We start from the raw sequence: 23,082 nt of genomic DNA, 5'->3' as shown, positions 1-23,082 counted from the left end.
ATCAAGCAGGCAGTAAGCAGGCATCAGGACTCAGCCTGAGAGGGTTTACCATTCCACAACTGAAACTTTAGGACCAACTAAGGAAGTCTGAGAGTCTGAGACCTAGACTGAACTCAGTACCTTCCACTTCCATTTGCCAGCTAGTGTTCAACTAACCAAGTCATACCTCCAATCCCAGAGGCCTCCTTTTCTTAAAAAGAAAAAAAAAATTCGTTTTAAGTAGTTATACAAAAGAATTGCCACTCAACAAAGCAGTTCATGAATATACCTTGATTAGTGTCCAAAAAAAAAGGAAAGGTAAGGGGAAGGGAGGGGAAGGGGGAGGGGGGAAGCAACATGAAACATACCTGGGCTATTAGTCTTTCTTTTTCTTTCCCTTTTATTCTATCTGGGGGCACAACCTATTAGTGGTACTGCCCCATATTCAAGGTGGGTCTTTTCTCCTTAATAAACCCTTGAGAAAGTCCCTTAGACACTGGTGTGCTTCCAAGACTTACCATCACAAATACCAACTGTCATTTCTGTCTATGGCTCTCCCCAGCCCCCAAATCTTAGCTTCCTAACTGCATAACAGAGATATGTGAAGAGGTCTAATGTGGCAATATAAAAGACATAGAGTGCTATATGAAAGACACATCTGTGACCATAGCTATTCAGGAAACTGAGATCTGACGATTACAGTTCAAAGCCAGCCTGGGCAGAAAAGTCTGAGAGACTCTAATCTCCAATAAACAACTCAGAAAAAGCCAAAAGTGGTTCAAGTGGTAGAGTAATAACCCTGAGCAAAAGCAGCTCAGGGACAGAGCCCAGCCCCAGAGTTCAAGCTTCAGGACCGGCCAAAAAAAAAAAAAGACACTTTCATGATTCCTTTGCTTTTCACATATCTGTTTCTTTTTTTGGTCAGACATGGGGCTTGAACTCAGGGCCTAGTGCTATCCCTGAGCTCTCTTGCTCAAGGCTAATGCTCTACCACTTTGAGCCACAGCTTTACTTTCTGTTTTCTGGTGGTTAATTGGAGAGAAAAGTCTCATGGACTTTCCTGCCTGGGCTGGCTTTGAACTGCAATCCTCAGCTCTTAGCCCCTGAGTAGCTAGGAACAGCTATGAGCCACCAGGGCCCACATACTTTCACATATCTGTATTTCAATTGTTTCTTTTCTTTCTTTCTTTCTTTTTTTTTTTGGGGGGGGTCTGGTCATGGGGCCTGAACTCTGGGCCTGGGCACTGTCCCTCAGCTCTTCAGCTCAAGGCTAGTGCTCTACCACTTGAGTCACAGCACCACTTCCGGCTTTTTTCTTTTTGCTTATGTGGTGCTGAGGAATCGAACCCAGGGTCTCAGGCATGCAAGGCAAGCGCTCTAACACTGAGCTAACTTCCCAGCCCATGTATTTCAATTATTTCAAAGTACATATCCAAGCATGAATTGTAATTCCTGTATATGTAAGCAAAAAGTGCAAGAGTGACATCCTCCATTAAAATTAAAATACTCCCCTGTACCCACACATCTCCATTTTCCTTATTTAATGCTCATCTATAACAGGTAGCTTTTAGGGCACCAGTGTCACTTAGGGTCACTCTAGCATTAATACAAAAAGGCCATACATAACAATGAAAAAGAAACCAGGTTTCTAAGAAGCTTATTAGAGCAGGAGAGTGTCCCTGGGTAGCTCTGAATGTATGCCATCAAGTTCTCTATAGCAATTATTGCTGATCAGATGTAGAATTAAGATGACAGGAACTAAATCTTACTCATCTTATATCCCATATAATACAGTGTTTGTTCTTCATACAGTTATGCTTACTAAACATTCACTGAATTAATAACCACAAACTATTTCTGGATAATGAGTCATCCCTAAAAAATCCAACTTCCCCGCCTTTGAATATTCCAAGTGTAAAAGGATATGTCAATACTAGAGAAAATTTAGAATCACCTGAAATAGGCAGTTTATGGACACACATGAGAAGCCTGAATTTGGCATAGAGGACAAACAAGATGTCATTTATTTAACTTAATATTCAATATTCTAGTTTCTACAGTAAATTTCTTTTCTTTTCCCCTTTTTTTTTTGTGGGGAGGTCAGTAATGGGGCTTGAACTTGGGGCCTAGGCACTACCCCTAAGCTCTTTAGCTCAAGGCTGGTACTCTACCACTTTGAGCCACAGTACCACTTCCAGTTTTCTGGTAGTTAATTGGATATGAGTCTAACAGATTTTCCTGCCTGAGCTGGCTTTGCACTGTGATCCTCAGATCTCAGCCTCCTGAATAGCTAGGATTACAGGTGTGACCCACCAGCACAGAACTTCTATAGAAATGTCTGCTGTTGAGAAAAATCAAATCACATGAAAACAGTTTTAAGACTTCTTTCAGTTCCAACATCCATCAGCAGGGATATAAAAAACTATCACCAGGGGAATATAGATTTGGCCAGGAAATATAACCGTGATATGAAAAGAAGCTCTACACATGTCTCTGGGAGTCCAGAGTTAAAATTGTGGATAAAATTCTGAATAAAAATCTATGGAAGGGGCTGGGAAGGTGGCTCAGTGGTAGAGTGCTTGCCCTGCATGCATGAGGCTCTGGGTTCAATTCCTCAGCAACACATAAGCAAAAAGAAAAATGCTGGAAGTGGTGCTGTGGCTCAAGTGGTAGAGTACTAGCCTTGAGCTGAAGAGCTGAGGGGCAGCGTCCAGGCCCAGAGTTCAGGCCCCACGACCGGTTCCCCGTCCCCCCCCCCCCCCCCCCCCGCCAAAAAAAAAAATCTATGGAAGAAGCTGGGCGCCAGTGGCTCATGCCTGTAATCCTAGCTACTCAGGAGGCTGAGATCTGAGGAACACGGTTCAAAGCCAGCCCAGGCAGGAAAAGTCCCTGAAACTCTTATCTCCAGTAAATCACCAGAAAACCGGAAGTGGCACTGTGGCTCAAGTGGTAGAGTGCTAGCCTTGAGCTGAAGAGCTGAGGGACAGCACCCAGGCCCAGAGTTCAAGCCCTACATCTGACACCCCCACCCCCCACCAAAAAAAAAAAAATCTATGAAAGAGAAGATAGCTTCTTGTGGTCCCAAAGAGCAAAAGAGACAGAAATAATGTATTAGGGCTGGGAAGGTGTCTCAGTGGTAGAGTGCTTGCCTTGCATGCATGAGGTCCTCGGTTCAATTCCTCAGCACCACATAAGCAGAAAAAAATGGAAGTGGCACTGAGGTTCAAAGTGATAAAGAGCACCAGCCTTGAGCTGAAGAGCTGAGGGACACACCCAAGCCCAGAGTTCAAGCCCTACATCTGACAAAAAAGAAAGAAAGAAAGAAGGAAGGAAGGAAGGAAGGAAGGAAGGAAGGAAGGAAGGAAGGAAGGAAGGAAGGAAGGAAGGAAGGAAGGAAGGAAGGAAGGAAACAAAGAAAGAAAGAAAGAGAGAGAGAGAGACAGGGAGGGAGGGAAGGAGAGAAGGAGGGAGGGAGGGAGGGAGGGAGGGAAGGAGGGAGGGAGGGAGGAAGGGAGAAAGAAATAAGTGTATTAAAAACTATCTGAGCTGGGCGCCAGTGGCTCACACCTGTAATCCTAGCTGCTCAGGAGGCTGAGATCTGAGGATCTCTGTTCAAAGCCAGCCCAGGCAGGAAAGTCTGTGAGGCTCTTATCTCCAACAAACCACTAGAAAACCGGAAGTGGCACTGTAGCTCAAGCGGTAGAGTGCTGGCCTAGAGCTGAAGAGTACAGGGGCAGTGCCCAAGCCCAGAGTTCAAGCCCCATGAAACAAAAACTATCTGGTGGGTCTGGGAATGTGGCTTAGTGGTAGAGTGCTTGCCTAGCAGGCATGAAGCCCTGGGTTCCATTCCTCATAAACAGAAAAGGCTGGAATGGTGCTGTGACTCAAGTGGTAAAGCACTAGCCTTGAGTGAAAGAAGCTCAGGGAAAGTGCCCAGGCTGAGTTCCAACCCTAGGACTGCCAAAAATAATTAAATAAATAAATGCCAAAAGAAGACAAAGTCATACAATAACAGCAACCAAGCCTCACAGCAGCTCATTCTCTGACTGGATTAAGGTAACCTATCACCACTGTTATTTGCCTAACAGTGGGGAAAATGTCATTTAAATCATCTACAATTCGTATACACCATTTAGCATTTGAATTACTAAGCATACAAAGAAACAGAAAAGAAGGAAAACTGACAATAGAAGCACACAGATAATTCAGTTAGTAGTTACAGTATTTGTTTATTGAAACAGGGTCCACTGAGTAGTTCAGGCTGGCCTGTAATTTGCTATGTAGCCCGTGGTGGTTTGGAACTCAATCCTGTCAGGCACCAGTGCCTCACACCTGTAATCCTAACTAGTCAGAAGGATGAGGATCACAGTCGGAAGCCAGTGCAGGCAGAAAAACTTAGGAGACTCTTATCTCCAATTAACCACCAAAATGTTAGAAGTGGTTCTGTGGCTCAAGTGGTACAACACTAGTCTGAGCAAAAAAAAGCTCAGGGACAGCACCCAGGCCCTGATGTCAAACCCCAGGCCCTGTATTTAAAAAAAAAAAAAAAAAAAAAAATCTATGCTCTTAGATGTTACAATAGAGGTTACTTTGAGAGAATGACTGGGAGTCAAAAAGAGCTTCTATGGGACTTGGCTTCAGACTTGATATGGAAGCTATTGTATGGGTCTGTTTGGTTTGTGAAAATGTGTCAAGCTATAAACTTATAATACATATATATATATATGTATATATATATATATATATATATACATATATATATACATGTATTGAAGGAGGAGAGGCTGGAAAGAATAAACAGTTATCAATGAATTGAGGATAGTAGTCAACTCTATAAAGGGGAATGAATAAGGCATTTCAAAGTACTGACAATGCTCTATTTTGCAATATACATTGTATGTATTCTTTAAACAGAAAAATGTTTTAAATACTTTTGAATAATTTCAAAATGAAATTAAAATCAAATATTCTACTAAATGCAAAAAATAAATAAACTAAATTTCTAACCTGGTATGGTCCTGCAACCATTAAGCAGAGTTATTACAGCTATTCAGAAGAAGGAAGATCCTGAGTTCAAGACTGGCCCACACTAAGTAAGTGAAATCCTACCTCAAAAAATAAAAACAAGGGGCTGGGAAGGTGGCTCAGTGGTAGAGTGCTTGCCTTGCATGCATGAGGCCCTGGGTTCGATTCCTCAGCACCACATAAGCAAAAAGAAAAAAAGCCAGAAGTGGTGCTGTGGCTCACGTGGTAGAGCGCTAGCCTTGAGCTGAAGAGCTGAGGGACAGCGTCCAGGCCCAGAGTTCAGGCCCCACGACTGGCCCCCCCAAAAAAAATAAAAAATAAATAAAAACAAGACAGGTAATGGTGGATCACATCTATAATCCTAGATATTCAGAAGGCTGAGATCTGAGGATCATGGTTTGAAGCTAACTCAGGCAGAAAAGTCCTTAAAACTCTTACCTTTAATTAACCAACAAAAATCCTACAAAACAACAACAGCAAAAACCCAAACACAAAATAAACTTAAAAGGAAGTGAGGGTATGAGTTAAATAGTAAAACACCAGCCTTGAGCAAAAATATCAAGCAAGATCTTGAGACCCTAAGTCAAGTCCTAGTAACAGGTCAAAAATCACCAGGCACTGGTGGCTCACACCTGTAATCCTAGCTACTCTGGAAGCTGAGATCTGAGGATGGCAGTTCCAAGGGCAGGAAAGTCCATGAGATTCTTTTTTATTTTGGTCGGTCATGGGGCTTGAACTCTGGGCCTGAGTGCTATCCCTCAGCTCTTCAGCTCAAGGTAGTACTCTACCACTTGAGCCACAGTGTCACTTCTGGTTTTCTGAGTGGCTTATTAGAGATAAGAGGCTCATGGACTTTTCCTACCCAGGCTGGCTTTGAACCCTGATCCTCAGGTCTCAGCCTCCTGAGCAGCTAGGATTAGGGGCATACACCACCGGCGCCCAGCATCCCTGACATTCTTATCTCCAATAAACCACCAGAAAACCAGAAGTGGAGTTGTGGCTCTTAGTAGAAAAGCACTAACCTTGAGCAACAGCATCCAGACCTGAGTTCAAGTCCCACAATTAACTAAACAAATAAATAATAAAAAACACAAGTGCTAGGGTCATAGCTGAAGTGGTTAAAGCATTCAACTACTAAGCATGAAGTTCTAAGTTCATATTATATACTTAAAAATAAAAACTTCCAAGCTGGGTGCTGGTGGCTCACACCTATAAACCTAGCTACTCAGAAGGCTGAGATCTGAGGATCATGGTTCAAAGCTAGCCAAAGCAGAAAAGTCTGTGACTCATCTCCAATTAACAAGCATAAAGCTGAAAGTAGAGTTGTGGCTCAAGTGGTAGAGCATTCATCTTGAGCAGAAAGAAGTCACAAACAGTCCCTAGGACATAAACTCAAGCCCCAAGACTGGCAGGAAGAAAAAAAAAAAAAAAACGGGGGGAGAGAACCAATTAGAAATGGCCACATAACTTTTTTTTGCTTCTGTGTTAGTGCTGGAGCGCTCACACTTGCAATGTGGCCACTGTTACTGAGCGGTGTCTCCAGCCCCTTTCTGTACTAGTCAAATTCAAAATGGATCAAAGATCTCAATGTAAGACCTGAAACCATAAAACTACTACAGAAAGGAAGAGAAACATCAAAACTTCCCAGGACTAGTAAGAACTTTCTGAGTAAAGTTCAGCAAGTCAAATAAAGAATTAACCAAAGCAAAGCATAGCATAGCAAAGAACATAGTCAACAAGCTAAAAAGACAGCCCACAGAATGGGAGAAGCATCTTTGTCAGCTCTATGCCAGACAATGACCTAATGTACCAAATATACAAAGAACTCAAGAAACTGAACCCCCAAAGAATCAACAGCTCAACTGATAAATGAGTAAAATGAGCTAAATAGACTTTTCTGAGAAATAGTAGTAGTAAAAGTGGCCACTAGACAAAAGAAGAAATGCTCAACATCTCTGGCCATAAAGATAATGCAAATAAAAACAATGCTGAGGTTCCATCTCACTCCAATTATAATGACCATCATCAAGAATATAAACAACAACAGGTGCTGGCACAAATACTTGGGGAAAAGGAACTGATATACTGCTGGTTGAAATATAAACTTGCTCAACCACTTTGGAAAGCAGTTTGGAAACTCCTCAAGAAACTAAACAGAACTACCCTATGATCCAATACCACCATTCTTAGGCACTTATCCAAAAGATTACATATCAGGCCAGGCACTAGTGGCTCATACATCTGTAAAAGCTTAGCCACTCAGGAAGCTGAGATCTGAATACTGAAGTTCAAAGCCAGCCTCAGCAGGAAAGTCTGTGAGAATCTTATCTCCAATTAACCACAAAAAACCAGAAGTGGAACTGTGGCTCAGGTAGTAGAGCACTAGCCTTGAGCTCAAAAGCTCACAGACAGTGTCTAAACCCAGAGTTCAAGCCCCAGGACTGACGGGTGGGCAGGCAGGCGCACGCATGTGCGCGCGCGCGCGCGCACACACACACACACACAAAGGCAAATCAGAATGCAGTAAAACCACTTAAATACACAACTGTGTTCACTGTTGCACTATTCATCACAGCCAGCATATAGAAACAGCCCCCTCAATGCCCCTAAATGGACAAATGGATCAAGAAAATGTAGCATTTGTACACAAAGAATTTTCACTTATCCATTAGAAAGAATATTATATCATTTACAAAGAAATGGATGGACCTGGAAAAAATAACATTAAGTGAAGTAAATCAGGCCCAGGGGCACAAAGGATGCTAAACCTAATTTATAAATGTACAAGTAAACACATACAGGATTGTATGTAAGTATACACAAATATATTAAGTATGGTATTTGCAGGGAAAAAATGATGAAATTCCTTAGAACTCACAGTCCAACAAAATGAATACCAGGAAACTGGCACTAAAAAATATAAAAGGGAAACCAAGGGGAGGGAGGTAGACAAATGAAGAAAGGGAAAGAATGCAGTAATACTCTCTGAGGCATAACCTAGAAAGCTGAGGGGAAGGACTGGTTTGGGAGGGATATCAATCAAGATACACTGTACTTATAAACTTATCTGTATAAAGACAATTAACATTTTCTCACCAAACCATAAACAAAAACTATACAGCAAAACTGCCCCCACTGTTCCAAACTGTCTTTCAGGTTAAGACCTATTAACCTTTCAAAGGAATCAATGATTCCAATTTACAAAAGGAGGAAAGGAAAGGGAAAACATCCTCTTATTTTATAAGTGTAATCTGAGATAGGTTCAGCATTGACAGACTGAAAAGAAAATTTCAAACAAGCCCCCAAAGGAAGTATTTTCATCATCTCTGAAGGAAGTATTTTCATCATCTCTGTTGAAGCACTAAGGAGCAGTACCCTGAACTAAGTTTTTTTGTTTTGTTTTGCCAGTCCTGGGCTTGAACTCAGGGCCTCAGCATTGTCCCTGAGCTTCTTTTGCTCAAGGCTATTGCTCTACCACTTGAGCCACCGTGCCACTTCTGGCTTCTTCTGTTTATGTAGTACTAAGGAATCCAACCCAGGGCTTCATACATGCTAGGCAAGCATGCTACCACTAAGCTACATTCCCAGCCCTGAACTAAGTTACTGACTCAAGCTAAATTGTGGCCATAGTGAATTCTGTATGTATTTCTTTACTCTGTGGGCTGGACTTGTGTTCAGTGGTAAATTAGGTATTAAAAGACAAAATGTATTGTTTTGCTTGCTTTGCTTAAGCTGTGCAGCAAAATCTTTCCTTCTTTAAAAATATAATAAATTATTTCTTTTTTAGAATTGTTTTTAATGAGTTCTACATGGGTATTTATCTCTAAAACTATATTTTTCATTACATACATTTAGTAATGCTAATATGGGAACATGATCATTTATTCCAGTTACTTAGTACAAACTTGCCAGTTAAACCAGGTGAGTCACTGGAGGTAAACCATTACTCTTTAACTCTAGAGCAAACCAGGTTCAGTCATTTTCCTCAAGAATTTCATTTTAAGCTTTTAATATGAAAGTAAACTCATCTATTAAGTTTTTAACCTAAATTTTTAGTTCCCATTTCATTATATCTCAATGATCAACCTAGAGATTTATTTATTTGCCGGTCCTGGGGCTTGAACTCAGGGCCTGGGCACTGTCCTTGAGCTTCTTTTGCTCAAGGCTAGAGCTCTACCACTTTAAGCCACAGCACCACTTCTGCCTTCTTCTGAATAGTTTATTAGAGTTAAGAGTCTCAAGGCCTTTCCTGCCCAGGATGGCTTAGAACCACAATCCTCAGGTCTCAGCCTCTTGAGCAATAGGATTACAGGCATGAGCCACCTATGCCCAGTTTTTGTTTTGTTTTGGTGGGTTTTATTTTTTGTATTTTGTCAGTTGTGGGGCTTGAACTCTGGGCCTGGGCGCTCTCCTTCAGCTCTTCAGCTCAAGGCTAGCGCTCTACCGCTTGAGCCACAGCAACATTTCTGGTTTTCTGAGTGGTTTATTAGAGATAAAAGTCTCACAGACTGTCTTGCACAGGCTGGCCTTGAACTGCGATCCTCAGATCTCAGCCTCCTGAGTTAGCTAGGATTTCAGGGGTGAGCCACTGGCATCTGGCTTGTTTTTTGTTTTTTTTTTTTAAAGTCAGTTCTCACTACCAGTTTGGGATTATGCCTAGAATTCACAATCCTCTGCCTTACCATAATGAGTGCTGAGATTGTAAGTGTATAATAGCAAATTCAGTAATCCAGATTTTTTGAAGTAAACTGCACTAAAAGAGACAGCTCTCCAATATCAGGGAAATATAATAGTCCATACATAAGTCTTGTTTGTAATGTACATATTAATTTCATGAGAGTTCTACAAACTGTTACTTTACATATGAGAAAGACTAAAACCTGCAGAAGCAAAGTTACTAGCCTTAGCCCATGCATATCAGGAACTAAGATCTGGGTCTTCTGACTCCAGGCCAGCGTTCCTTCAAGTTGGCTGTATACAAGCTTCCTTTCATGGTTCCCTTCAAATTTCAGCAAATCCTCAGACTAGTTTACTCATTTCTTCTTTCACCAACAATTCTCTAACGAAACAGAAGTAAACATCAAACTAAAGTTACAAATTTAGCTATTCAAAATAATTTTGTAAATACAATGGCTAAATATTATCTACTACTTTAGGGTGTATTTCCTATGAACAAAATAAGACCCTATTCCTACATAATTCCAATGTAGCCTTTAAACTCACTACCATGGATATATTAGTCTAATCCCTAGATATCAGTCTAGTTTTACCAACTGTGCCAATTCAGAATTGTATACTGCATGTCATATCTTTGTCTTCTGCTGAGTTTCATGACCTTAGTATTTTTGAGGTTTCCAGATTGGTTATTTTGTAGAAATTCTGTAAATTAGAATTTGGCCAACATTGCTTCATGCTTCAATCAGATTATGCAAACACTTGGTAGTCCTTATTCAAGAAATATTTGGTAATTAAAAAATTGTATCAAAATCAAATGGAAGTAGGCAAAAGGTAACTGAGCACTTCAAAACAGATATACAAATGGTTAATACAAGATATTCATCATTAATTATGAGAGAAATATAAAGCGAAACCTGTAATACTAGCTACTCAGGAGGCTGAGATCTGAGGATCTCTGTCCAAAGCAGGCCCATACAAGAAAGTCAGTGATATTCTTACCTCCAATAAACCACCAGAAAACCAGAAATGGAGCTGTGGTGCAAAATGGTAGAGCACTAGCCTTGAGCTTTATAAAAGCTCTGGGACAGTACCCAGGGCCTGAGTTCAAGCCCCACAACAAACACCACCACCACCAACAACAACAACAAAAAACAGATACAAAAAAAAAAGCCTCATCTTGCACGGTTCCAGGTCAACCTAGGCAGAAAACCCATGAGCTTCTATCTCAATGGAGGAAGTGGGCATGGTGTCATATATCTATCATCCTGGCTTTGGTGGAATGTGAAAAATAGTCCTGAGGGTCCTGATGGCACACCCAGGCAAGAAGCAAACCCTATCTCAAAAATAATCAGTGCAACTGGAGAAAGCAAAGGAAGCAGTAATGTTGTCTAAAAGAGAAATGTAATTATTTCTTATGAAATATACAACACCTTAATAATTTTTTAAATTACTAGCACAGCTGGGGTTGGTGGCTCATACTTAAAATCCTAGCTAATCAAGATACTAGTATCTGAGAATCACAGTTTGAAGCCAAGTTAGGTAGGCAAATCCCAGAGGCTTTTATCTCCAATTGATCAGCAAAAAGCTGTAAGTGAAGGTATGGCTCAAGTGAGCCATGAGCAAAAAAGCAAAGAGCATCAGACCCTGCATTCAAGCTTTACTACTGAGAGAAAAAAGTACAAAAAAGAGCTAGTAGTAGAATGCCTGCTAGCTCAGCAGTAGAGGGCCTACATAACAAGCACAGGGACCTGAGTTCAAACCCCAGTACTGGGGAAAAAAACAAAATAAAGCAGATTTTGGGGTCCTGACAAAGTTCAGCTCAATAGTTACTGGCTCTGAACCAAAGATATTTTAACTGACAATTTCCTTATCTGTAAAGTAAAATAAATAAATACATAAAACCCCAATGATTAGGAAAAGAACAAATTTGACTACTGTAAGGTCCACTCCTGGATGGCAAGCAGACTCCACCCTCCTAGCAGCAAAGTCTCCGCCCAGTACTTGCGTTACCTAGGCAACTGGCACACCTGGAAGAGGTCACATCTGCATCCGCTGAGGTCACATCTGAATTTGATGTGGCCACACCTTTCTCTGCCCATACCCTAGATAAGGCCTAGCCCAGGCCCAGACGTCCTTTTCTCGCTCTTTCACAGCTCTCCTTCTTTCTCAGCTCTCTCTCTCTTTCCCAGCTCTCTCAGCTCTCTTTTGCCAACTGCATGGAGTGCCAACCTGGCCTCGTCCCAGCAGGTCTACTGAATAAACCTACCCTTACCTGAATACCATGTGCGTGGTGCTGTTCTTACTCGGCTACCTCTTTTTAAAAACCTAACAACTGGGGTTGGGAAGGTGGCTCAGTAGTAGAGCGCTTGCCTTGCATGCATGAAGCCCTGGTTTCGATTCCTCAGCACCACATAAGCAAAAAGAAAAAAGCCGGAAGTGGCACTGTGGTTCAAGTGGTAGAGTGCTAGCCTTGAGCTGAAGAGCTGAGGGACAGCACCCAGGCCCAGAATTCAGACCCCAAGACTGACAAAAAATAAAATAAAATAAATAAAAACTTAACAACTACTTAAAGCAAGACAGGCTCACAAGTACTCTCTGTGAGTTGTCATAGCATATCCCATGGAAACACCCCATATTCTACTTTCTAGTTCTTACTGGCCATGTGTTCCAAACTTGGAGTTCCCCAAAGATGGAAAATCTGAGAAGGATCTTGGAGAATTATATATGCTGTTTGTTTCTTAATATTCCTTTTTTTTTTTTTTATTTTTTTTTTTTAATCCGGTTGTGGGGCCTGAACTCTGGGCCTGGGCGCTGTCCCTCAGCTCTTCAGCTCAAGGCTAGCACTCTACCACTTGAGTCACAGCACCACTTCCGGCTTTTTTCTTTTTGCTTATGTGGTGCTGAGGAATCGAACCCAGGGCCTCATGCTTGCAAGGCAAGCACTCTACCACTGAGCCACCTTCCCAGCCCTGTTTCTTAATATTCCTAAAGCACCTGAATTCTTTTCCCAAAGGGACTCAATCTGCTGATTCTACTAAGTACACATGTTAAGATGATAGATGAATAGAGACAAAACAAGAAAAAGGAAGGAGACTGAAAGAGCACGAAAAGGAAAAAGCAGGATTGTTTCAATGAGGGACAGTATGCACTGCAATGAGATTTCCCCAATTGGCTAAGGTTTGCGGTCCCTCAGAAAGGAGGCTGTTTGAAATTCACAGACAGAACACAAGCTTTCATTTTTAGTTGGGGAAACAGAAACCCATAAATAAAGCTTTCTCCTCAGATTCCAGAAAGCCTGGTGTCAGAATCATCTTGGAATATCTTTCCTCCTGGTACACAGTACGTTAAGCAACTAGCCTTTCTTTTTTCTTTCTTTCTTTTTTTTTTTGGGGGGGTGGTGGGGGGTCTGGTCATGAGGCCTGAACTCTGGGCCTGGGCACTGTCCCTCAGTTCTTCAGCTCAAGGCTATCGCTCTACCACTTGAGCCACAGCACCACTTTGGCTTTTTTTCTTTTTGCTTATGTGGTGCTGAGGAATCGAACCCAGGGTCTCATGCATGCAAGGCAAGCGCTCTACCACTGAGCCACCTTCCCAGCCCTGCAGCTAGCCTTTCTGAGTAGTAAGAGAGACAGTCACACTGGATATGTTCCTAGGCACCTCAGTGTGAAAAATGGAGAGAAAATGGAAAAAGTAAATGATGGTAAGTGGAACAGGCTGCATATAGGGAGCTATCAATGTGTATTGGGGAAACCCAATGCTTTTTAATTAACAAGTACTTTGTGACCAAAGCTGTGGATAAATTATACATGGTTCTTAGTAAAATTCACCTTGAATGCTTTTATCAAGAATTTTCATAATATCTGAGAACTGAGAATACTCAAATTCATAGGAATAATGATGTGACAGTTACAGACAACTAATTAGGGATGCTATTGATATAAAATTAATTTTGTTTTTTTGAGGTGCTGGAGAATCAAATCCATGAGAATCCATTTTATTCTTTAGTTTTAATTCTAAACTCTATTCAGAAATACTACATTTCTTGCTGAGTATGTAAGCTTGTCTCCTCACGTGTTTAGGCTTCAAAAAGGGTTTATAGCTGGGCGATGGTGGCTCACGCCTGTAATCCTAGCTACTCGGGAGGCTGAGATCTGAAGATCTTGGTTCAAAATCAGCCTGGGCAGGAAAGTCCGTGAAACTCTTATTTCCAATAAACCATCAGAAAACCGGAAGTGGCGCTGTACCTCAAGTGGTAGAGCACTCGTTTTGAACTGAAGAGCTGAGGGACAGCACCCAGGCCCAGAGTTCAAGCCCCATGACCTACAAAAAAAAAGGGGGGGGGTTATATATAAGAGCCTGTGGCTCATGCCTGTAATCCTAGCTACTCAGGAGGGGAAGCTCTAAGGATCACAGTTCAAAGCCAACTGAAAAAAACTAAGTCTATGAGACTCTTATCTCCACTTAACCACCAGAAAAAATGGAAGTGGCACTATGGCCCAAAGTGGTAGAGTACTAGCCTTGAGCAAAAACCTCAGGGACACCACTGCCCAGACCCCAAGTTCAAGCCCCAAGACCAACCAAAAACCAAACCAAACCAAAACAAAACTTCAGGAAGAGTTTGATGACACAGACCACTGAATTTGTTTGGAGTACATATATGAACACTGCTGTGGATCATGTCTACAAGCTCTGTATGCAAACAATCTGATGGTGAAGAAAAAATATTAAATGACAGGATGTGAAAAACAGTCCTCTACAAATTGCATCAATAACACAGCTATAATCCCTGATTAGTTTACATTACTATTCAGATCTTGAGTGTCCCTGCTTGGTGTTTGATATTCTTGTCATTCGCCCACCAGTTGATCTTGTCTCAGGCACACTTTTGAGGAGAGCATTTGCAAAAGGCAAGCAGAACCATAATCACTATAATTGGCAAGTTTTAATGCATACTAGAAGAGTTTTCTATAAGACTGATACAGCAAGCCCCTTATATCAAGAGACTGCCACAGCTGCATGAAAAGGGCATTCATCTTTTTAGAAAATAAACTGGTGGACAGTCTTAAGGTGTGTAGTTTGCTTGTTTGACCTATCTAAAATAGAAGATTCCTATGCAATTAGCTTTTCTCCATAAAATCCTTTTGCACATAATGAAACCAAAGAAAGATGCTGACTTAGAAAAAGAAGCCTAAAAAACAGCACAATAAAAGTGTTCATGTTGTTGGCCTATCATGTTGCTGGGCTGAACCAGGCAAAACCTGGTTCAATACAAGTCATTCAGTCAAAGGGAGAAAACAGGAGCAACCTAAGAGATGGAGAATCTGGTACACTTTCCTGCTGGACTCTAGGTGACTAATGGCAAAGGGCTGCCTTAGGAGCAAACCATGGGAACAGTGGCTGCATATCCATGAAGGTATGGGCTTTATCAGCAAGTTGTGAAAACTTAGGGTGACTAATATGGTACTATGAACTATTGGGGATCCTGAGGCTTATTTTTCTGAATGTAATACTAAAGGGTAGGTTGCATTCATTCAAACTAATAAAGCAGGAGGGAAGCACTATTTGTTTCTAGGTCAATCATTTCAGTTGTACCTGTTAGGATATGTAAAGAGAGTAGATTCCAGAGCTCAGCATTTTCAAGTAGAAGATAGTTTAGATTTCATCTCAGTCTTGAACATACCTTATTGTCTAAAAACCATGTTCTCTAAGAAACATTAGAAAAGTGAGGAAACCAGAATGCTTGTTCACAGTTGTTTGGTTTTTTGTTTGTTTTGGTTGGTGGTCATGGGGCCTGAACTCTGGGCCTGGGCACTGTCCCTCAGCTCTTCAGCTCAAGGAGAGCGCTCTACCACTTGAGCCACAGTGCCACTTCCGTCTTTTTCTGCTTATGTGGTGCCGAGGAATCGAACTCAGGGCCTCCTGCATGCAAGGCAAGCACTCTACCACTGAGCCACCTTTCCAGCCCACAGCTGTTTTTTAAAAGCAAATTACTGTATTTTTATAGTAGGAGGGAGAAGATGTGTTAAAACGTTTTCTAATGAAGCCAAATATTTAAATGAATGACAAATGTGTATAGTACAGACAAAATAAACCAATAATGATCATCATTTATGTAAGAAACTAAAGACATTTTATAATATAAACAGACTAAATGCTTTATTGAAAAATACTTATTTTCATATAAAATTATAGTGGCAGTATCTTGAGGTTTTATAAGTATTTGATAATTAAATAATGTAAATTCCATATTTGTTTTAGAGCAACATGAAGTAACTCAGAAACTTTGTTTATATTGACTCACTTTATAGTTAAATTTCTCTCTAATGAGTATTAATTCAACTTTAAAAGTGCTGCAAAATCCAGGCTCCAATAGTTCATACCTGTAATCCTAGCTACTCAGGAAGATGAGAGCTGTTGATCACAGTTTGAAGTCATCCCAATCAGGAAAGTCCACAAGACTCTAATCTCCAATTAACCAATTAAAGTTGGAAGTGGAACTGTAGCTTAAGTGGCACAGTGCTAGCCTTGCAAAAAGGCTAAGAGACAATGCCAAGGCCCTGAAATCAAACCCAATACTAGCAAAAACAACAACAAAAACTGTTGGAACAATATTAATAAAAGTTTATCTATTTTAAAAAAAGGCATTAGGGCTGGGAAGGTGGCTCAGTGGTAGAGCGCTTGCCTTGCATGCATGAGGCCTTGGGTTCGATTCCTTAGCACCACATAAGCAAAAAGAAAAAAGCCGGAAGTGGCGCTGTGGCTCAAGTGGTAGAGCGCTAGCCTTTGAGCTGAAGAGCTGAGGGACAGCGCCCAGGCCCAGAGTTCAGGCCCCACAACTGGACCCCCCCAAAAAAGGGGGGGGCATTAGGCTAACAAGGCCAGGTGCTGGTGTTAGTACCTATAATCTTTGCTACTGAGGAGGCTGAGATCTGGGGACCTAGGTTTGCTTTTTGTCGGTCACAAGCTTGAACTCCAGGCCTCCACGCTGTCCCTCAGCTCTTCAGCTCAAGGCAAGAGCTCAACCACTTGAGCAACAGCGCCACTTCCGGTTTTCTGGTGGTTTATTGGAAATAAGAGTCTCACGGGCTTTTCCTGGCTCGAACCATGATACTCCAATCTCAGCCTCCTGAGTAGCTAGGATTACAGGTGTGAGCCACTGGTGCCCAGCTTGGAGACTGAAGTTTGAAGCCAGATCTGGCACACAAATCTGAGGGACTCTTATCTCCAATTAACCAGCAAGAAAGACAGAGGTGGAGGTGTGTCTCAAGTGATAGAGAACCAGCCATGAGGGCGAATGCTGAGGCTGAATATGGTTCAGTGGTAGAGTGCTTGCCTAGTATGCATGAAGTCCTGGGTTCAATTCCTCAGTACCACATAAGCAGAAAAAGCCAGCATTGGAGCTGTGGCTCAAGTGGTAGAGTGCTAACCTTGAGCAAAAGCTCAGAACAGTGCCCAGGCCCTGAGTTCAAGCCCCAGTACTGGCACAAAAATAAACAGTAAAATAATTTTTAAAAAATAAGGATACAAGATACTTATGTATGAAAAGCTAAATAGCTCAGCCGGGCACCGGTGGCTCACTCCTATAATCCTAGCTAGCTACTCAAGAGGCTGAGATCTGAGGATCATGGTTCAAAGCCAGCCTGGGCAGGAAAGTACATGAGACTCTTATCTCCAATAAACCACTAGAAAACTGGAAGTGGCGCTGTGGCTCAAGCGGTAGAGCACTCGCCTTGAGCTGAAGAGCGTAGGAACAGCGTCCAAGCCCAGAGTTCAAGCCCCACGACCAACCAAAAAATTAAAACTGGAAGTGGCACGATAGCTCAAGAGGTAGAGTGCTAGCCTTGGGTTGAAGAACTGAGGGACAGCATTCAGGCCCAGAGTTCAAGCCCCACCATGGACAAAATAAAATAAAATAAAAGCTAAATAGCTCATAACAAAACTAAGAATTTGAACTCCAAACTTCATGTCTATGTCAATGTCCAGAGTCTTTATATAAGTCATGCTATATTACTTCAATTCCTGCCTTTCAGAGAGGTGGTACAAACATTTAGCAGAGTTCTAGAGAAGATAACAGCAGTACAAGTAGGCAAAGTTCACAGGGAGAAGCTTTTTGCAGGGGTGGGCAACAACTAGCCTATGGACACTATAAAGCCAAGAAATAATCTGGTACATGGTAAGATGGACATGTTCTCACATACCTATATTAAAAATTTTGTATAGCTCTCAAATGATGTTACAGATATCCAAATGGCTCTTGGCATAGGTCAGGTTCCCCATCCCTATTAAGAGATATGAAGGGCTTGCACAAAACTCTGTGCTTCCTAGGTTAGATGGGTATAATACTGGCATCTCAGCAGTATATTCTCCAGTGGAAGGATTTCATCATGCACTATGGTTCATTTAGCATGTCTGTCCCATTACATAGATTCTGAAGGCCTATAATATATATGTTCCCAATCTTTATAAAAATCCTCTTCTCCACATTTCCAAATGCCTGTGGAGAAAGGGGATTAAATCATCCCTTCAGAGTATCACTAGATAAGAATTAAGCAGGACTAGGGATGTAGCTCAATGTCAAAAGAGCTTGCCTATACTCAGGAAGCTGAGATCTAAGGATCGCAGTTCAAAGCCAGCCCGGACGGGAAAGTCCGTGAGACTCTTACCTCCAATAAACCATTCAGGAAAACAAAAGTGGCGCTGTGGCTCAAGTGGTAGAGCACTAGCCTTGAGCTGAAGAGCTGAGCGACAGCTCCCAGGCCCAGAGTTCAGGTCCCATGACCAACCAAAAAAAACAGTGCTTGCCTAGCATATGTGGATCCTGGATTCTATCCTAGCACTGAAAAGAAGGAGGAAAAAAAGAAAAGACAACAAAGAAGAAAGAAAAGAGAAGGAATAACGGGCAGAAAACAAGAGACACAGCACAGGGGAACATAAACAAAATTTAGTAAGGAATTGGCGAAAAAGGGTTATGACTCTTAATGACTCTCAGTAACTTCTAAGATTAATAGATAATACTCTTTAGGAATTGGCCCTGTTGCACTCCACCTTCTCCCTTAGTGTTCTGTAACTCCAGTCATTCTAACTTGTGGTTTTCCTGACCTAGAGTGCTATGTTCATATTTCAGTGCCTTTGCATGTTCCCTTTGCCTAGAAAGCACTTCACAAGGCAGTTATACATCAACACCAAGCTCAAAAACCCGTAAAGCCATATAAAGACATCTCCACATCCTTCAGTCCTTTTTCTCCTAGCACTTCATAGTCCTCCCTTAATGGCCACTGTCTCCTGGACCCCTTTAATTACATGCACTTAATCAGTTCTCTGATCTCTAACTCTTTATTTTCCTTGGTGTGTTTTTCATAACTTATTTTTTATTGACACCAGAAGGCAAGCATTCCTTTTAGTTCTCAGGCTTTTTTTCCTAATCCTAATCTACCCAAAAACTCCAACTAGTATCTCTATAGAGATTTCCCCCACAAAAGTCACTCAATATTTCAAACTCAATTTCTCCCAAATAGACATTCATCTTAGTTAACAAGTATAAAGCTTAAATGTCTCCTCTTATTCCTACCATTCCTCCCTTGTACATACTTCTCACCAACTCAGGTTCCTCTTTCTTTGCTGCTGCTGCTGCTCGTTCATTTTTCCTGCCAGTGATGTCTTTGATTCTCTATTCGACCTTAGTCATTCCTCCACCCTGTACCGAGACTTGAACTTCAGGCCTTAAGCTTCCTCAGCTTGCTTGCTCACAGCTGACACGCTACAACTTGAGCCACACCTTCAGCCTGGCTTTTTGCTGGTTAACTGGAGATAAGAGTTGCTTGGACTTTTCTGCTCACACTGGCTTTGAACCACTATCTTTCACAGGTTTCAGTCTCCTGAATAGCTAGGATTACAACCATGAACCACTGGCACTCAACTTCTCAGTGGTTAACCTTTCTGGATTAATAAATTCCTTTGAAAATCTGCTGAATTCTCTTAACACTTGCCTCCATCTGCTACTGTCCACTGCTACTGAACTTCTGCACCTCTAGATAGTTACAATGGCCTGATTCTTTGATACTTTTATCATTCTCACCAGTTTTGAGCTATCACCACCAAAAATTTACCTCTTTCATGTTAACGCTGCCAGGTGCCCATGGCTCATGCTTGTGATCCTAGCTACACAGGAAGCTGAGGTATGAGAATCATAGTTCAAAACTAGCCCAAGCAGGGAAGTCTATAAGAATCTTATGGACCACCAAAAAAAGCTGAAAGTAGAGCTGTGGCTCAGGTGGTAGGGTGCTAGCCTTCAGCAAATCAACAAAAACCTCAGGGACAGTGCCCAGGCCCTTAGTTCAAGCCCTAAAATGGGCACGCGCACGCACGCACACACACACGCACACGCACACACACACACACAGTTAATACTACCCCCTTGCACAAACACACAAACTCAGTCTTGCCACCAAAATCCTCTACAGTCTGTTACCTAAGTACTTTTCCAGGATTAGATTCCACAGCTCAAGCTGTCACTTGCTCCTATTATCTGCCTATCAAAATCACACCCACTCTTAAAGGCACAAGTCAAACTTCAGTCTTCATCTTCATATTCTTCACATAACAATTAGGAAAGAGTCTTGAACAAATTACCTATATTACCTAATGAACTAACCCAGAAAATGAAAGAAGTAATTGCTGAAGAACTGTTAGAAATCCTTAAATCCTTCTGGAAGAATTAAGCTTGTAAAAACCAAAATCCAAACGTTAAAATTACAGCTAAAAAGCCTTCCTATACTCAGCACTGTTGATCAATTTTGATCAAATGCTAATAATAAACCATTTAGAGATTCAATTTACACTCAGACATATCATCAACATGAAGATAGATAAAAGGCTTTTGACCTAGGATTCAAATTTCAATTATACTTCCATTTTAAATAAAACTTGCAATTTACTTAAAGAGAATTTAGCAACTTCTAAGTGGAGACTTACAAGGCTAAATAAATACACAACAGCAATAAAATTAGCTCCCAAACTAAACCACCTTCAGACAGACTTTTTGGGGAGGCAGGGAGCTGACATGTCCTAAGATACTTTTCTCTTGATCCATATTTTAAACAAGTGAACTCAGTTAAAAATGAGAATGTGAGGAGTAATGAGCTGCTCACAAGACACATTTACTGGCACACTCACCAGCAGATGCAAGAGCAATGATCTTCATGACAGACAAGTGATGTTTGGGACAACACTTTCTCTCCATTACTCTGTTAAGTCCTTGTTTCTTTTAGGCCTAGCCTAATTTAATTTGCTTTTGGCTTCTAAACCTGTAAAGTCAAGTTTAATGTTCAGTGTTGTACACCGTGAAGCATTTTGCTCTTAAGAAAACAAGAACCTTCAGGAATCAGGATCTTTTTAAAAAGAACATTGATTATTCTATCTAATTAAGACAGTTGGTGATACATGCCCTCCTTGACATAATTAAGACTATACCAATTTGAATGCATTTCTGAAACAGACTTGCTTATAAGAATGAAATATGCTAAAATTATGAAATATTAATATAACTCTTAAGGAAAGCAGGGCATAATGTACGGAGCTGTAGCATTTCAAACTGGATCTCAGCTTACAATCAAAAAGTCTGACTCTTAAATTATTCGACCTTGAGAAATGGCTTCACCTGCAAATCTTTTCTTAGTTGAAACGGAGTTATCTCTTTCCCTTCCTCAAGGTGGCTAGCCAGGAATAATTAAATCACGTAGGTAGCACACTACCACAGGGCACTCAGAAGATTCGTTTATTTCAACACAAAAGATACTCACAACTTGATGTAAGAGATCTATTTCCACAAGTCTTCAAAAACACTACAGCTAGTTTGTTCTAGTAAAAACAATACTGTCACCATCATTTCTGAGAGATGTGGATCAAGATAAGAGCTTGCATGGGATTGTGCAAGATCATTACAGATATGCACACACACACACACAGAAAGAGAAAGAGAGAGAGAAAGAGAGAGAGATCACTAAAATGTTAACAGGAAATATCCATGGTAATTAAGCAAAAACATCTCTTAACATTTACGTTAAGAGCTCACAAGGGTTAAGGGGAGGAAAAAAAGGAGTCAAATTAGGCCCAACTCCAGATCTTTAATTAATCAAGAGAGTGATTCTGGCTTATTCTTCCTGAAGCACAAACAGTATGATATTAAAATACAATTTAAAAACTTCGAGGTTCAAATATTCCACAACCAGAAATGGTGACACTAACGCCTTTTCAGAAAGCCTGCGCAGAAAAGCACTATTAGCACCAATGGAGGTATTTATGGAAAGCTGATCGCAGTACTGAGGCAAGAGGAGGAAGGAAAAAAATAATCATTTCAATTTTCTGCACATACAAACCGAGGCGAATGGCTTTCAAAACCACGGCCGTCCCGGCCACTACCGAACAAGCGTCCCGTGGAATTCCCGGTCTTACAATCGAATACCAAAAAGAAGACCATGACACTTGCAAACCAGGCGGGGTTGGAGGGGGGTGTCGTTTCCCTTCCCTTCTCAGGGTCCAGAACTCAAAGTATGCTTTGGAGGAATCGCGTCTCGAGGGTCTCTGCGTCCTGGCCTCCGCCCCTCGAGTGCCTCCCCCACCCCCCAACGGCGACTGAGAGCCGAACCGGGAAGCACCTTCGAGTAACACCCCAACTGCGACCCGCCCCGCCCCTCCCCATCCCCAGACGCAGACCAAGGAGAAGCCTAGGGTCGGGGTCGCCGCCGCGCCAGAGGCCGAGAGTTGCGGGGCGAGGCCGCAAACTGCGTCCGCCGCCACCTCAAGGGAGGGGTGTCCAGGCGCGGCTGGATCTGAGGGTGATGGCACTCACCACACCATGCCGTAGGCACCCTCGCCGATGTACGAGAGATTGGTGTAGCGCGGTCCCACGTCGAACACCTGCCCGCGGACCATCTCCGGGCCCGCGCCCGCTGCCGCCGCCGCCGCCATGTTGGCTGCCCAGCCGCCGCTTCCTCCGCCGCTCTGGGCTCAACGCTTCGCGATCTCCGCTCAACCTCTGCTGTGCCTTCCGAAGAGACTGTGCCGTCGCCCCTGCAGCCGCCGCGGCTGACCGGGAAGGAGGAAAGAGGACGACACTCCAGAGGTTAAGAGCTGACCGCAGCTCGGACCGTCTCTGCCAGGCTTGACTGACGGGCGGGCCGGCGGGCGGGCGGAGGGAGGGGCACGCGCCTAAGGAGGCGCAGGGGCGGGGTCAAGAAACGTGCGCGCGGATTGGCTTGTAGTAGTCGGGGGGCGGAGTCTCCGCGGATGGACGGAAGCCGCGAGCTCTGGGAGGAGCACTGCGGCGGCGGCAGTGGAGAAGGAGGCGGCAGCGGTGGAGGGGGCGCCGCCCGGCGAGGTCACGTGTGTTCGCGGGCGTGCCGC

At 42.4% G+C, this 23,082-nt stretch overlaps 1 protein-coding gene across 1 annotated transcript in view; it reads right to left on the bottom strand.

Annotated features, from left to right (window-relative positions):
• Positions 1–22,875, bottom strand: part of Mapk1 (mitogen-activated protein kinase 1) — a 90,764-nt gene extending 67,889 nt beyond the window's left edge. The window contains exon 1 of the mRNA XM_042666135.1: positions 22,529–22,875. Within this exon, the coding sequence (XP_042522069.1) occupies positions 22,529–22,647 (119 nt within the window). The 5' untranslated portion in view covers positions 22,648–22,875. The remainder of the gene's footprint in view (positions 1–22,528) is intronic.
• Between the last annotated feature and the right edge of the window lie 207 nt (positions 22,876–23,082).

This window comes from Dipodomys spectabilis, unplaced genomic scaffold (assembly GCF_019054845.1).
Source record: "Dipodomys spectabilis isolate Male_0828 unplaced genomic scaffold, ASM1905484v1 ptg000363l, whole genome shotgun sequence".
Classification (NCBI taxonomy): Eukaryota; Metazoa; Chordata; class Mammalia; order Rodentia; family Heteromyidae; genus Dipodomys; species Dipodomys spectabilis.
This window is presented reverse-complemented; position numbering and strand designations above follow the sequence as displayed.